Here is a 13,129-nt window from a genome sequence, read left to right on the forward strand (position 1 = left end):
AGACCAGCTCCGGGGGGCCAGAGGTGACAGGGGAACCCAGCGCTGTGCGCTATTTCCAGCCGCCTCCGGGCGCAGCTGCACGAGCCGGGCGCCGTCTGCCCCCGCCTCCGCAGCGCCCAGCGCCGCCGTCCCAGGGTCAGCTCCGTGGCCACCCCTTCCCTTCTTCCATCCTCTTCCCTGGAACCGAGGGGGGCTGGAGAGAAGGCGGTGGCTGCGCCCCGTCCCAAAACGAAAGTGGCCGAGGGGACAGACAGGCTCTGAGCAGGCCAGGTTGAGCTGATCCCCTCTGAAGGGTCTCCCCGCCTTGCCCTCCGGCCCGGCCTTACCTCTCCCAGAACAGGGACGGGGCAGGGAGCGTCCGAGAGCTGCTAAACCTCTGTCACCCACAGACCCTGACACGGCCAGGAGGCCTGAAATGCCCCTGACAGTCTCGGTCCCACCTCCCCGCCCTCCAGAGGCGTTGTGCGGATGGCATTTATCGGAGTATTTAGGGGGTTTTAAAACTGTGAATTGATAAAAATCAAGCTCTCGCCTTGCCTGGAGCTGGGACAGGCACGTCCCGACTGTTTTTCCCAGGAAGCTTGAGTCCTACTGGATTTCTTGGACTAGAACATAAAATACTGGAACGTAAAAAGTTAAATATGTTCAGACGCTCCTGTCGGCCCTAGTCTCACGGGAACTCCAGGAACGGCTACTGGAGCCTTTGTTCCCTGGGGAAACCCGGGGGTCTGGCAGGGGAGCCATCAGCGCAGACTGGTTCTCCCCGACAAACCCTAGGGAATCCCTAAAATCCACTAGGAGTGGTGGGACGAGAGGGTCCCCGGCTGTGCTAAGAGGAGCGACAACGTACTGGCTCCGGACATTAGGGATGGGAGCACCCCCGCGTTTCTCCCCCGCTATGGAAAATGCTCCCTGGAAGCCCACGCAGGTTGATGAGGTGGCTGGAGGTGTTGATCCACCCCGGTCGTTCCTTTCCATTTGTGCTCTAAAACTGCATGTGGGGGAGACGGGCTCCCCTATTTCCTTTACACCAGCCCGAGAGCGTGCCTGCTTACAGCAAGCCAGGGACTTGCCCAAACTGGAGCTGCCCCCCTCCTCTCCCGGCCCCACAGCGGGACGGCGAGAGCGGTGCGAGCACTGCCGTGTCAGGCCCACTATGCGGGGACTTTGCGGGAGGGAAACAAATCGGTCCCAGGGGTGGGCAGAAAGTACCCGGACCCTGCAGCTCCGCTGATCTCGGCGCCGCTGAGTCGCCCCGAGAGTTGGTTTGCAAACGAAAATCCCCAGATGAAGTCGAGGAGCTGGGCACCGCACCGCCCGTCCGCCCTAGCGGGGTTGCTCCTTGCATCCCGCTTCTGGTTGCGTTTCTGGACCCGAGGGTTTCATCCCTCGTCGGCCCCTTTCTGGTCCTGGCCCCGCGGCCGGAGACCTCCGAGGGAACGGCGACACCTCCATCTTTCTCTGCCGGGGAAATTTCGGGGCTTCGAGGGGCCTGTGTGTCCCAGCCGGGCCGGACCGGGCCGGGCCGGGCGCGGTGCCCCTGACCCCGGCTCCCAGGCTGGATGCGAGCACTCGGGTCACATTTATTTTTGGGGCAGATAAGTTTCTTCCCCTGTAAGGAGGTGGTTGCTAGGGAAGGAAGGATCGGCCGATAGCTGTACAACGAGCTCCAGAAATGGGCTCTGCTGGGGAGCTTCTCCCCAACCCCACAACCTTCCCCGGTACCCCGGTGCCCCCTTCCCATCACAGCTGGGTGCCGACGGGCGCCCATCTCGGGACGGTTGTTTTCCGAAGAGAGCAACGCCGTGCAGTGCCCGGCGGCGGCGGCATCGGGGGATACCTGTGGGTACTTTTTACCAGTCGTTTTTCAGGAGTGGACTGGGACAGGGACCACAGACCCCGCCGTGGCTCTCCGTCCTTCACCGCGGGTCCCACCGGGGGCACTCCGCCCCTCGGCACTCTCAGACCCAAACTTGGAGGGGTGCTTGAAGAATAAAACAGTTATTTATGTCTTAGATTCCCGGTTCGCCCTCCTGGCCTTTGAGAGATGCTGTGCCAAGACTAGCTACCAGCTCGAAGGCACGGAGTTTTGCTCCTCTCTCCGCTGCTAACAGGGAGTGGTAACGTGTTTAGACCACTTCAACTAGGCAGACATAGCTGGGAGCCATGCACGGCTCAGCTATGCCGGGAAAGGAGGTGTCATTTGTACGCAGTTACTTTGGTGATCAACACTTGAATGATATATGCCGCCTGCTTTAATTATATTCCTGTGACATTTTCCTGGACAGGAGCGGACCGCACACAGCCAGAGCCGGGCAGCCCGGGAGCGTCCTGCTGCTGCCCGCCGGGCCCGGGACTGTTCCGGGGAGGGCAGCTATGCCCACACCCCGAAATACGGTTCTGGAGACGGCAAGAGGAGAGGCTTCCAAAGATGCTGCTCGGAACTTGAGATTTTTTTTTTTGTGTGGGTGTGTGTCCCCACTCATGAGGAGTTTTGGTTTCAGCGGCAGTTTTCTCCTCTGTGAGGAGGAAACGCCGCAGTTTTACCCGCTTTTCTTCCACGATGGAAGGCAGGGACCCAGACCAACACTTCTCCAAAGGTTTCAGGGACGCCCTCATCCATCCCCCAGGACATCCAAGGGCCGCCGTGCCCCCCAGCCCTGTTTCTCCCTGTCTCTCGATTGGGGACCCGACTCAAACTTCTGACTGCCCCAGGAGTAAGTCAGTTCTAGGTCCCACTCAGAGGGGCTGTTGCAGGTAGAAGCGGGAGGAGGGAGGGTGCTGGAGCGCATTGGGTGAGGGTGTTCTTCCCCAAACGACCTCAAATCTGGGATACACGACTAGCAGCTGCGTCCCGGCGGCACGGGCAGAAGAGCCCGGCGGGATGCGAAGTTCCGTGGCGGTGGCTGGAGCAGGCCCCCGGCTGTCCCCGGGGCTCCCTTACTCTCAGGAGCCCTCTGAGGACACTGAGATGCAATGGGACACGCCGGGGGGCACTGAAGGCCCCTAATTCGGGGTTGGGTGCCAAACTGGCTGCCAAAAAAGAAAATTAAAATAATTAAAATCTGAAGGATGAGGAGGGGAGATGAAGAGCTCTACCCCTAAGCCGGACTGGGGGCAGCCCAGCCCATCCCCGGTGCACAGAGAGGGAGTCGTTTGCGAGAAGGGAGATGCAGCGGTTGCAAAGGAAATAAAAGTCAGCACAGGACAAACGAACCCAAATCCGCCAAAGGCAGCACCGGGCAGCCGAGAGCACAGCGGAGAGGGCTCGGTCGGAGCCGCCGGGACAACCACCGAGAGCCGGGGTACTCGGGGAAGGGGGCCGCGATCTGCCCCCTTCCTTCTCAACCACTCTTTTTTCAGTGAGGTGCTATCTGGGGAGGGACGCTGGGCACAAGGGCAGGCGACAGGCCTAGAGCCACCGGGCTGAGCTATTCCTGCAAAGCATGAACCCGGCTACCCCCTACCAGGCAGCGGCAGAGGCAAACAAGGAAGGGTCCCTCTGTGCCGGGAAGTCTGTACTGAGGCTGCTGTTCGTTCTCCCCTGGGCTCTGCCCCTACTAGGGAGCCAAAAAAAAAAAAAAAAAAAAAAAAAAAAAAAAAGAAAAAGAGGGGAGACGCAGGCTGGGGGGGACCGGGCGACGCAGGCTGGGGGGGACCGGGGGATCCAAAATGGTTTGCAGGATTTCGCTGTCTGAAGCACTTTTGCCCGTTCCCTGAACGAAACGTGTGCTCGGGGGTGGGGGGGGGGGCGGGTAAGTTGCTCCCGTGTCCGCACTCCGCTCTGCGGGAAAGGCTGCGGCCGGTAACCGGCTGCCTGTGCCTCAGAGCATCCCGTACGCCCGCCAGCCCGCCCAAACTCGCACTCAGGAGCGAGGCTATTTTTCTTTCGTTTTTCCCCCTCCTTTTTACTTTTTTTAAATCTTATTTCTGTAATTATAATACCAGCACCCCGGCTGAGTTCTCAATAAAACCTGGATCCTGACATAAAACGACACGCTGGAAAACAATGCGAGGGGACACAAGGGAGAGGAGGAAAGTCTCTAATTGGTTAAAATATGTTTAAATCACTTCATAAAACCCAAGCAAAGCGAAGCAAATAATCCACCTAGCAAAGCAAAGAAGCCGGGCGATTTAGAATCACTGTAATTCGCTCCCCCCCGACCGGCTCCCCCCCCCCATCTCCTCGCAGTATTTGATATGATGAATAACCCAATATAGGCCTTTAAAAATAGGTCACTGCATAAAGAGACTCCCAGAGAGCTATAAAAAATGGGAAGAGGGCGCTTTAAGGAGAGGAGCCATTTGCTTCTTTTGTGCTTGTTTGGTACCTAGCGGCCTGGGAGCTGCCAGCCGTCCTCCTCTTGGCCCTCAAGGTGAGGAGGGAAAGTTGGAGCCCAATCCAAGCCCCCGTTTCTCTTCCTGCCCCACTGCCTCTGCAGCCACCGCCCGTCCCGTCCAGCCCCAGCCCGGGCCGCGGCTCGTGTCCCGGCCGAGGTTCCCCGGAGACCGTGGGGGAGCGTTCACGCCCGCAGTGGGGGCCAAGCTGTTCACCCCGGCTCTGGGCTTTGTCTCCGTCCCTGCGGAGCGGCGAGACAGAAGCGGGATGGTGATCCGCGTTGAAATACTAAGGAGCGGGTCTGGCCCCGTGGAGAGCCGGGCCGGGCCGGGTTCCCCGAGAGTGGGGGACACAGCAACCCCCGCCACCCCTGCCCCTCTCCAGAGCCACCCGCGGGCTCGTAGCAAAAGGACTCGGGCTAGAAACCGGCCCTCCCCGACTCTTTCCCCCCGCGCTGCTCCCGGCCAGGACCACCCGGCGCCACCGGAGCCCAAGAAGCCGCCGACATCTCCGGAGCGCTCCCGGCCCGCAGCCCGCCACGCAATCCCTCCGTGGGCTCTGCCGACACCGGGGGGCCCTGCTCCCGCCCCGGGCCCCGCAGCACGCTCCGACACAGGGCGCTGGGAAAGAGGAGCACGACAAATTCGGCGGAAACCTTCGGGTTTTATTGGAAAGGAAAGGTCTGCCTTACCTGGAACCAGGCTCTCCCCTTCTTCCCCTCATTAAAAAAAATAAAAATAAAAATAAAAAAAATCAAAGGCCTCGTAGAGCTGGAGAGAGATGTTTTGAATAACCTGGTAGCAGAAATTAGCAGGAGGGAGAAATAGAAAGAAAACAAAAAATAATCTCAGGGGGGAAGAAAAAAAAAAAGACACAGCCAGATATTTTTCGGTTTGTTTTGTTTTCGCTTATTATTATTTTTCACTATACTGTATTATCCTGATGCAATAAAGGCTGGTTTGTAATGTAATTTAAAAATATATATGTCCAAACAAATAGCAGGGCCAGAATATGACAAGTGCATTCAGCATTATAATTCAACTGGGCTCCACCTCCATACCGCCTCCTAATTAATGGGTCTCCGAACTTGCAAAAGCCTGCATTGGACAGAGAGAGAGAGAGAGAGAAAGAGAGAGAGAGAGAGAGAGGGCGAAAAGTGTCATTGAAGATAATTGATTACCTCCCAATCAACAATAACTTGTTAGCAATAGTCAATTACCCCATCTCTTCTCGCTTCTTTCCCCCTGGTCCGAAGTCTCGGTGCGAGGGCTGTTCCTCCCCTCTACGAAGTCTGCTTTTTCTTTTTCTCTTTCTTTTTTTAAAATTATTTTTAAAAAATTTTTTGGGGTGGGTATTAGCTGGAGGTGGGGGGGGCAGGGAAAGTGCTGTGATTTGGGGTGTTTCTTAAAATAGCAGCTAGAAAGAGAAAGAAAGAGGAGAGACAGGAAGAGAGAGAGAGAGAGAGAGAGAGAGAGAGAGAGAGGAGACAGACAGGAGGGGGGGAAATCTCCGACCCAAAACCCTGGGACAAGAGGTACGGCAGGACCACCTCTCGGCGAGGGACCGACGGCAGCTCCGCTCCGCTCCGCGCCCGCCCGCCGCCCTGCCCGCCCGGCCCGCCGCCCGACGTGGCTCTCCCCGGGAGGACCCGGGGCTCCTCCGCCGGAGTTGGAGGTGGGCTTCAACTTTTGCTCGCTGTCTTCGCTGCCGTCACCCCGCGGTCCCGCCGGGGGCTTCTCCCCGCGGCAGCGCATCCCCGTCGCGGGTGGGGAAGGCAGCCCCGTGCAGCCCGGCCCCACCATGACTTCCAAAGAAGAACCCAAGCCCTCCTCGGGGGAAGAACGGCGGCGGAGCCCCTTGGATCACCTCCCACCGCCGGCCAACTCCAACAAGCCCCTCACCCCCTTCAGCATCGAGGACATCCTCAACAAGCCCTCGGTGCGGAGGAGTTACACCCTCTGCGGAACGGCCCACCTCCTCTCCGCCGCCGAGAAGCACCCCCCGGCCGGGCTGCCCCTCTCCGGCCGGGCGCTGCTCTCCCAGACCTCGCCCCTCTGCGCCCTGGAAGAGCTGGCCAGCAAGACCTTCAAGGGGCTGGAAGTCAGCGTGCTGCAGGCTGCCGAAGGTAAGCCTCTCTCAGAGTAGGGGGGTCCTCCAACGGGTGGGTACCCCGCTCCTCCCCACGGCCTGGTTTTCCTTCTCTCCTCGTCCCCCGCCATCTCCCAGGGTGTCGCATGGGGTGGGATGGGGGTCCCTGGACGGCCCGTACCCGGCAGCATCCTCCCCCATAGCCCTCGGGGTTGCGGGAGAGGGGGCTCTGCCCCGCTCCCTCCAGATATCGACGGGGCAGGGGTGTGGGGTCCTGGGGCTCGGGTCGGGGTGGACAAGGGAAAGCGGGGACAATCTGGCGGCTCGTCGGCAGGCCGGGACGGGATGACCATCTTCGGGCAGCGGCAAACGCCGAAGAAGCGTCGGAAGTCGCGGACGGCCTTCACCAACCACCAGATCTACGAGCTGGAGAAGCGGTTCCTCTACCAAAAATACCTGTCGCCGGCGGACCGGGACCAGATCGCCCAGCAGCTGGGTCTCACCAACGCCCAGGTCATCACCTGGTTCCAGAACCGCCGCGCCAAGCTCAAGAGAGACCTGGAGGAGATGAAGGCCGACGTGGAATCGGCCAAAAAGCTGGGCCCCAACCCCGCCGTGGACATCGTGGCCTTGGCCGAGCTGGAGCCCAGCGCCGAGGGAAGGGGCAAGGCGCGGCCCGGGTCCCCGCCGCCGCCCCCCGCCGCCGCCCGGGAGCCCGGCGCTCCTCCGCCGCCCCGCCCCGCCTCGCCCCCCACGGAGCGGCCCCGCAGCCGCCGGGACAGCGAGGAGGAGGAGGAAGAGGAGGAGGAGGACGTGGAGATCGACGTGGATGACTGAGGGGCGGCCGGCGTCCCCCCCATGTCCCTCCCCCCCCATCCCGACAGCTCCAAACCGGCACCCTCGGCCCCCCATGCCGGCCCCGGCAGCGCGGCGGGGCGGCTGCTCCCCTCGCTCGGAGCAATAAGCAATAGAACCCCACCACAGACACACACCCCCGATTAATTTAGGGTAGAGTCGATATCCCTCCGCCTGCCACATCTTCGGAACGGTGCAATTATGGACGGCTTCTGTATAAATATTTAAACTTATATATTGGAATTTTTTTCCTTCCCCCTTCTTTTTGAGGTTTTGATTATTATTTTTTCTAATAGCTATCAGTGATGATTATTTTACCTATAAGGGAGACGCGTAACCTTGGAATAAACCTGGCTTCCAACAGATGTTTGGGAAAGCAGTTGTTTTCAAAGACTTCCGAAACAAACCGCTTTAGAGAAGATTTAAGTTAGGCTTAAAACGGCAACAGCAAAAAATTAGCCGCTTTCCTTTCCTTGCATGTTTCAGATGTGCACGAACTAATTTTTTTCCTTTTAAAAATATTTTTTTCTTTCGCAATCTTGGGAACTTGGGGCTGGGTGATAATGCAAGTTGAAAAATATATACTTTCTTTTTTTTCCTAGAGCATAGAGATTTGTCTCCAATGCAATTTCTGCCTCATTTTACCAATTAAAAGCTATTTTTACCATTTTCTGCTATTGTTGTGCTTTTATTAAAAAGCTGCCTTTCGTATTTTTGATATGAAGGTGGTAACAAAAAAAAAAAAAAAAAAAAAAGGAAAAATAACAAAATCCTAGAATTATTTTTTACTCTTTTTAGAATTTTTTTGCATGCTATGGAAATAAAAAAGGACAAATCCCAAAATCAATACATTTAAATATTACACTATAAATTTTAAAAAAATGTACAGATTTAAGACCTGGTTTTGTTTGAATTGTACAAATTTTAAAAGGCCTGCTATTTAAGTTCCGATAGGGACAATGTCGCTTTATTTACTGTCTCTTAGAATTGTACAGATAGCTCCTTTTTTCCGATACAATAAAATCTTTACCATTTTAATATACTTTTTAACGTCCTTCATTTGTGACCGAAAAACAACCCCGCCGGTCCGAGGCTACACCGGACTTTTCCCCCACAGGAATTTCCCATCCCGTTTGCATTTAAAGTTACTCTGAGAGCAGTGCCTGCGAGAAAAATGACGGGAAAGGAGCACACGAGCTAGACCAATACTATTATTTAGGGTTTTTTTCTAAGTCTAATGCCCGGCAGAGTTTAGCAGAGGAAGAACGCGGAGCATCGATAAGGCCGGAGGTGCGGGCAGCGCTTCCCGGGCGCGGGGGATGCGCGGCGGCGGCGGGAGCGCGGAGGGGCGAGCGGAACCACCGGGACCCCGGGGCCCTCCCGCTGTCAGCGGGGCATTTCCAGCCTGAAATTGGGGGGGTGGGGGGAAGGGGGGGAAAGAAGGGCAGAGAAAAAAAATGACAAGAAAAAACAAATGCGAGCGACAGCAAGGAGTTATCAGCGATTTGGACAAAAGGAGCGGGTGTGCTGCGGGGGGAGCTGCCCTCCGCCCGGCGGGCAGGCCTCCCGTGTCTGGCCAAAAGCTGCCACGGGGACGCGGGGATGGAAAATGTTTCGTTTCCTCCCTTTAATTCTTTTTATTTTCATTTCTTCCCTCCTTTTTCTTTCTTTCTTTTTTTTTTCTTTTTTATTTTTTTTCCCCAGCCAAAATTAAAGCTCTGGTGAATGTGTTTTCTCTTGGCAGCGTGACTTGCCTTTGGAGTCGAGCAACGTGTGTTTCTCCCTATTCTTTGTAAAATTTATGTGAGAATGGCAAATCTGGTGTACAGTGGTGGAGTCGGCAGAGAAGTGTCCAGATAAGACGGGGTTGGTTTGTGGGTTGGATTTTTTTTTTTTTTTTTTTGGTCCAGTTTCTCCGAGGCTAAATAAATCTTTCTCCTCTTTGAGAATGGATGGGGTTGTAATTTTTAGCGTAAAGCATGAAAACTGGGGACAAATGAGCCCTCTTCTCTGAAGTGACAAGCGACAATGGAGCATATACAGCCTCCTGCGGTTCGCCATGCTGAAACAAGCGTGCCCCTCCGCAGCAGAGAGAAGGCGAGCGCTTGGAGACCATATGGTTTTTGAATTTTCTTCACAATTTCCAGACAATTTGATGGATTAGGTTAACCCTCCCTTCCACTGTTTAACTCCACAACAATGGGAGCAGAGCTGTTCTCCCTTCGTCGGGGCATCTGTGCGCTTCTATTCTTTTTCCTTTCTCTCTTGGTATTTGGAACAAGCCTATGAATTACAATGAAATTCACTTTTCTTTAGTATTATTTGGAAGAGCACTTGTTTTCCGCCACCTCCCGCCCCCACTCCGCCATCCCCTCTTTTTTTTATATTTTTTTTTTTTTTAACCTCCGAATGATAGCTTTGACTTTTGTCCAGATCTCTCGGAAAGCCTTCAATCTTGTCCTTAAGTGTTTTTATGCTAAACAGGGAAATCGTAAATGCTGAGAAACTGTGACATTTATGTGAAGATCTAGTTAAAGGGCTTTATTTGTTTTCTTTATCTGTTTTTTTTCGCCATTCCCTCTCCTGTTCCCCCTCCTCTCGTGTCCCCTCCCTCCCCCCAGTCTTTTATTCTTTTGTCTTGGAATGGATTTAATGAGGCTGCAAACAGTACAATTCACTATAACCAAGAAAAAAAAAAAAAAGAAAATAAAAAAAGAAAGAAAAAAAGTGGCTGAGTGTATGGAAAATAGGCTGGGAGTTAATTTGGGTTTCTGATCTATTGACTTCTGAGTGCAAAGAGAAGAGATGGTGGGCCGCCTTGCACCCGCAGAAGTTTACCACACGTGGCTGGGGCGGGTTAGTAAATAAAGCCTCCTCCTGAAGATTTGTAGCCTGTTAATTTGGCTAGCCCCCTATTCCCAGATAACTGGGATTTTGACTGTTTAATCTGCGTTTTGACAAACAAAAGATTTTTTTTTTTTTAGCTTAAAAATGAAGCTCTGGATCGTGCCCTCCGTTTGCCATCCTGTTTGAAATGCGCCGTTCCCTGGGATCACCTGCATGAGTAGATCTATTGCTCGGGGTTTGCTCTCCCTGGATTTTTAGATACAATACGGTTTGGGGTTTTTTTGGTTGTTGTTGGTTTTTGGTTTTGTTTTTTTTTTTTTCTTTTCTTTTAATGGTATGTTTGTTTGTTTGTTTGTTTTCTGGTTTCTGTTCTTTTTTCGGGGGACGGGGGTGGGTGGGTGTAGGAGTGGGACTACTGCTTGTTTGTCGGATTGTTTGGGTTTTTTTTCCCCGCAGCAGCAATAGGGACGCGGCGACAGCGCTGAATAGTGCCCTCTGGAATGACCCAGCCGCAGCCCTTCCCGGCCCACTCGGAGGGCTGCTGCCCTGGACGCGGCATGGAACCCCTCCTGCCCGCCCCAGATTCCCAGATTTACCCCAAGTTAGGGATCTCCGGATCTGCCTCGCCCACCCAGGGGCCGCCGCTCCCGTCCGTGTCCAGCGCTATCCCGGAGAAGGAGGGAGCTGGGCCGAAACCCCCAGCTGGAACTTCCTGGCCAGGGACACCTGGGGCAGCGGTCCCCTTGTCCGGCCTTCAACCTGCCCCCAGTACTTCCTGCACGGATTCACAGCGGGGGGCACAGTCCGTCCCCTGTCCCACTCCCGGCAAACCCTCAGCGTTTCAGAGCTTCTCGCCCCCAGCCCGGTGCTCCGTGTCCTGGGCACCGGCTCACCGCGGTTCGCCCTGGGAAAAGGTGGGCATGGGGAAGGGGGAGACACAGGCCTTTCCCAAGTGATTCTTGACAAGAAAATTAAAGGCGTTAATCCGCTTAAGCACCCCAGGTCCTGGCCCGGAGAGGTGAAAACTAGCAATTGGCAAAAGAGTGTGTGGGAACATGGAAGTGCCTTGCGGGAGCCAGCTGGGGGCCCGGAGGTCTCTCATCACCCGGCCCGTCGGGGGCTGTGCTGCCCCGTGTCCCCCGCGGGCACCTGGTGCGGGCAGGTGCGGGCAGGGGCAGCGCGGGCGTGGCGACCCCCGAGGGTTGGGTCCGGCCCGCACCTCGACCACCGCTGTTCCCTCCCCGGCAGAAACCCCATTTCTCTAACTCAGGAGCCGGACATGCCCTCCTGCGTGTCCCCCCGCTCCCGCCCATCCTCCCGCCCCTGCCATACCCATCCTTCATCCCCAAACTTGACACTGCCTTAGATTTCGTTTGGAGGTGTGAAGGGAGCGGGAGGGGAGGAGGCGGTGGGGGGTGTTGTCTGCTTGGAAAAGCCACTGTTTAGTGTTTGCAGGGGGGAGTTAAGATTTTTTTTTTCCCTGAGGGGGGTGGAGAAGATCCATATTTGATCTTGTTCACTTCACACAGGGCTCCCAGACGGAGAATAAAGCCCCCTTCTGAATTATCCAACAGGGTTGAAGCAGGTTGAGTCAGTGAAATTCAGTTCCTTATTTTATGAGGTGTCAGAGCTGATGTCGAATATGGCAACGATAACTAATACTACAGTCTGAGGGACCAGAACGTGGTAATTAATCCCAAAGACTTAAGTGTATTTTAGTTCAGGAGAAAAAAAATCACTAATTCAATCGTCCGGAAAATTGAAGTTTGATGCATGAGTCTCTGCTGAAAGGAAAGGCTTTTTCTTCCCGATTCTGGGGTTGGGGCAGGAATCGCAGCCTGTCTTCTCCGCTCCCCGGAAAGGCCCCTGTACAGGGCCGCTGCCCGCCCGCCCCCAGCCCGGGGCACACCGGGGACCGGCAGGCTGAGGTGACACAGGGCTCTCTTCATTCCCTCTGCGTGTCACACCGTCTTGCCCGCCCGCCTCCCGCAGTAAACACTGAACATTCACGGCCATATCGCGACCGCTCCCTTGTATCGCGACACGCGGAAAGGCTGTCGGGCAGCTCCTGGCCTCCCACTGTCCCGTACCTTCGGCATCGGGTGCGGTGGGGTAGCAGCACATTGCCTGCCATGCCCATACCCAGTCCTCATACCCTCCCCGGGGCAAGGCCCGTATTTGCTCCCTCGGCTCTGCGGCACTCTGGGGGGCGCTGGGGACACCGGACCCCTTCCTGTGCCCGAGCGAGGAGACGGGCACCGTGGGGCAGCCCGGGCAGGGCCGGTGCCGCTTGGAAAGGGAAAACTCTCGGCGCCGTGATATCTGTGGGGCCACGCTCGCTGCATTCAGCCCCACGGCCGTGAGCATCCTCCTCCGAGCCGCTCGGCCGCGAACACCTTTCAGCTTTCTCAAACTCCGGTCTCTCCTCCGGGCCAAAGCGGGGAAGTCCCGCGGGATCACTCCTGTCCCCACCCCCTGCCAGGATCCCTGCTGTCCCGAGGGACCTTGAGGGTCCATCCGCCCCCAAGGGCTGGACTGGCACCCCTGGCCTGTCCATGGGGTCTGGGTGTCTCTTCTGCAACGAGGGACGGTACTATCGACGTGCGCACCGAGGGGTCTGGCCCTTCCTCCTCCCCGTCCAGGTGAGCTCAGGGCGAGTGGAGAACAGAGCGTGAAATCTTCCCTCAGGTTTTCCGGCGGGGTGAGCTAGTCCCAGGGGGGGATTTCCTCCACGTGTCCCCATCCCAGGCCTGGTTTCCATAGGGGAATATCTCCAGTGCTGGAGGAAGGGACTGAGGCCCTCAGGGGAATTGCGCGCGGTCCTGTTGTGCAGGTCATACGTGGAGGCGGCAGCAGAAGGTATGACGTCATCGACGCTCACAGTGACTTCATCATCCGTCCCACTGAAGGCAAGTGGCCGTCGGAGCAGAGGCCTCGAGGGGGCTGCCGTCAGCGCCGAGCCAAGAGGGCTCTCCCAGAACAGACCGCTAGGTATCATAA

General features: G+C 56.1%; 1 protein-coding gene across 1 annotated transcript; it reads left to right on the forward strand.

The window, feature by feature from the left end:
• Positions 1-5,452: 5,452 nt before the first annotated feature.
• LBX1 (ladybird homeobox 1) lies at positions 5,453-8,320 on the forward strand. The gene is made up of 2 exons (XM_041415892.1): positions 5,453-6,464; positions 6,762-8,320. The coding sequence occupies exons 1-2, from the start codon at positions 6,140-6,142 to the stop codon at positions 7,262-7,264; spliced, it is 828 nt and encodes a 275-aa protein (XP_041271826.1). The 5' UTR covers positions 5,453-6,139; the 3' UTR covers positions 7,265-8,320.
• Positions 8,321-13,129: the final 4,809 nt, after the last annotated feature.

This window comes from Onychostruthus taczanowskii, unplaced genomic scaffold, assembly GCF_017590055.1.
Source record: "Onychostruthus taczanowskii isolate IOZ18803 unplaced genomic scaffold, ASM1759005v1 scaffold5, whole genome shotgun sequence".
NCBI classification, from domain to species: Eukaryota; Metazoa; Chordata; class Aves; order Passeriformes; family Passeridae; genus Onychostruthus; species Onychostruthus taczanowskii.

Coding starts and splice junctions, on each gene's coding strand:
- LBX1 (XM_041415892.1), top strand. CDS start 6,140: ATGACTTCCAAAGAAGAACCCAAGCCCTCCTCGGGGGAAGAACGGCGG. Junction 6,465..6,761: donor CGTGCTGCAGGCTGCCGAAG/GTAAGCCTCTCT, acceptor GCTCGTCGGCAG/GCCGGGACGGGATGACCATC.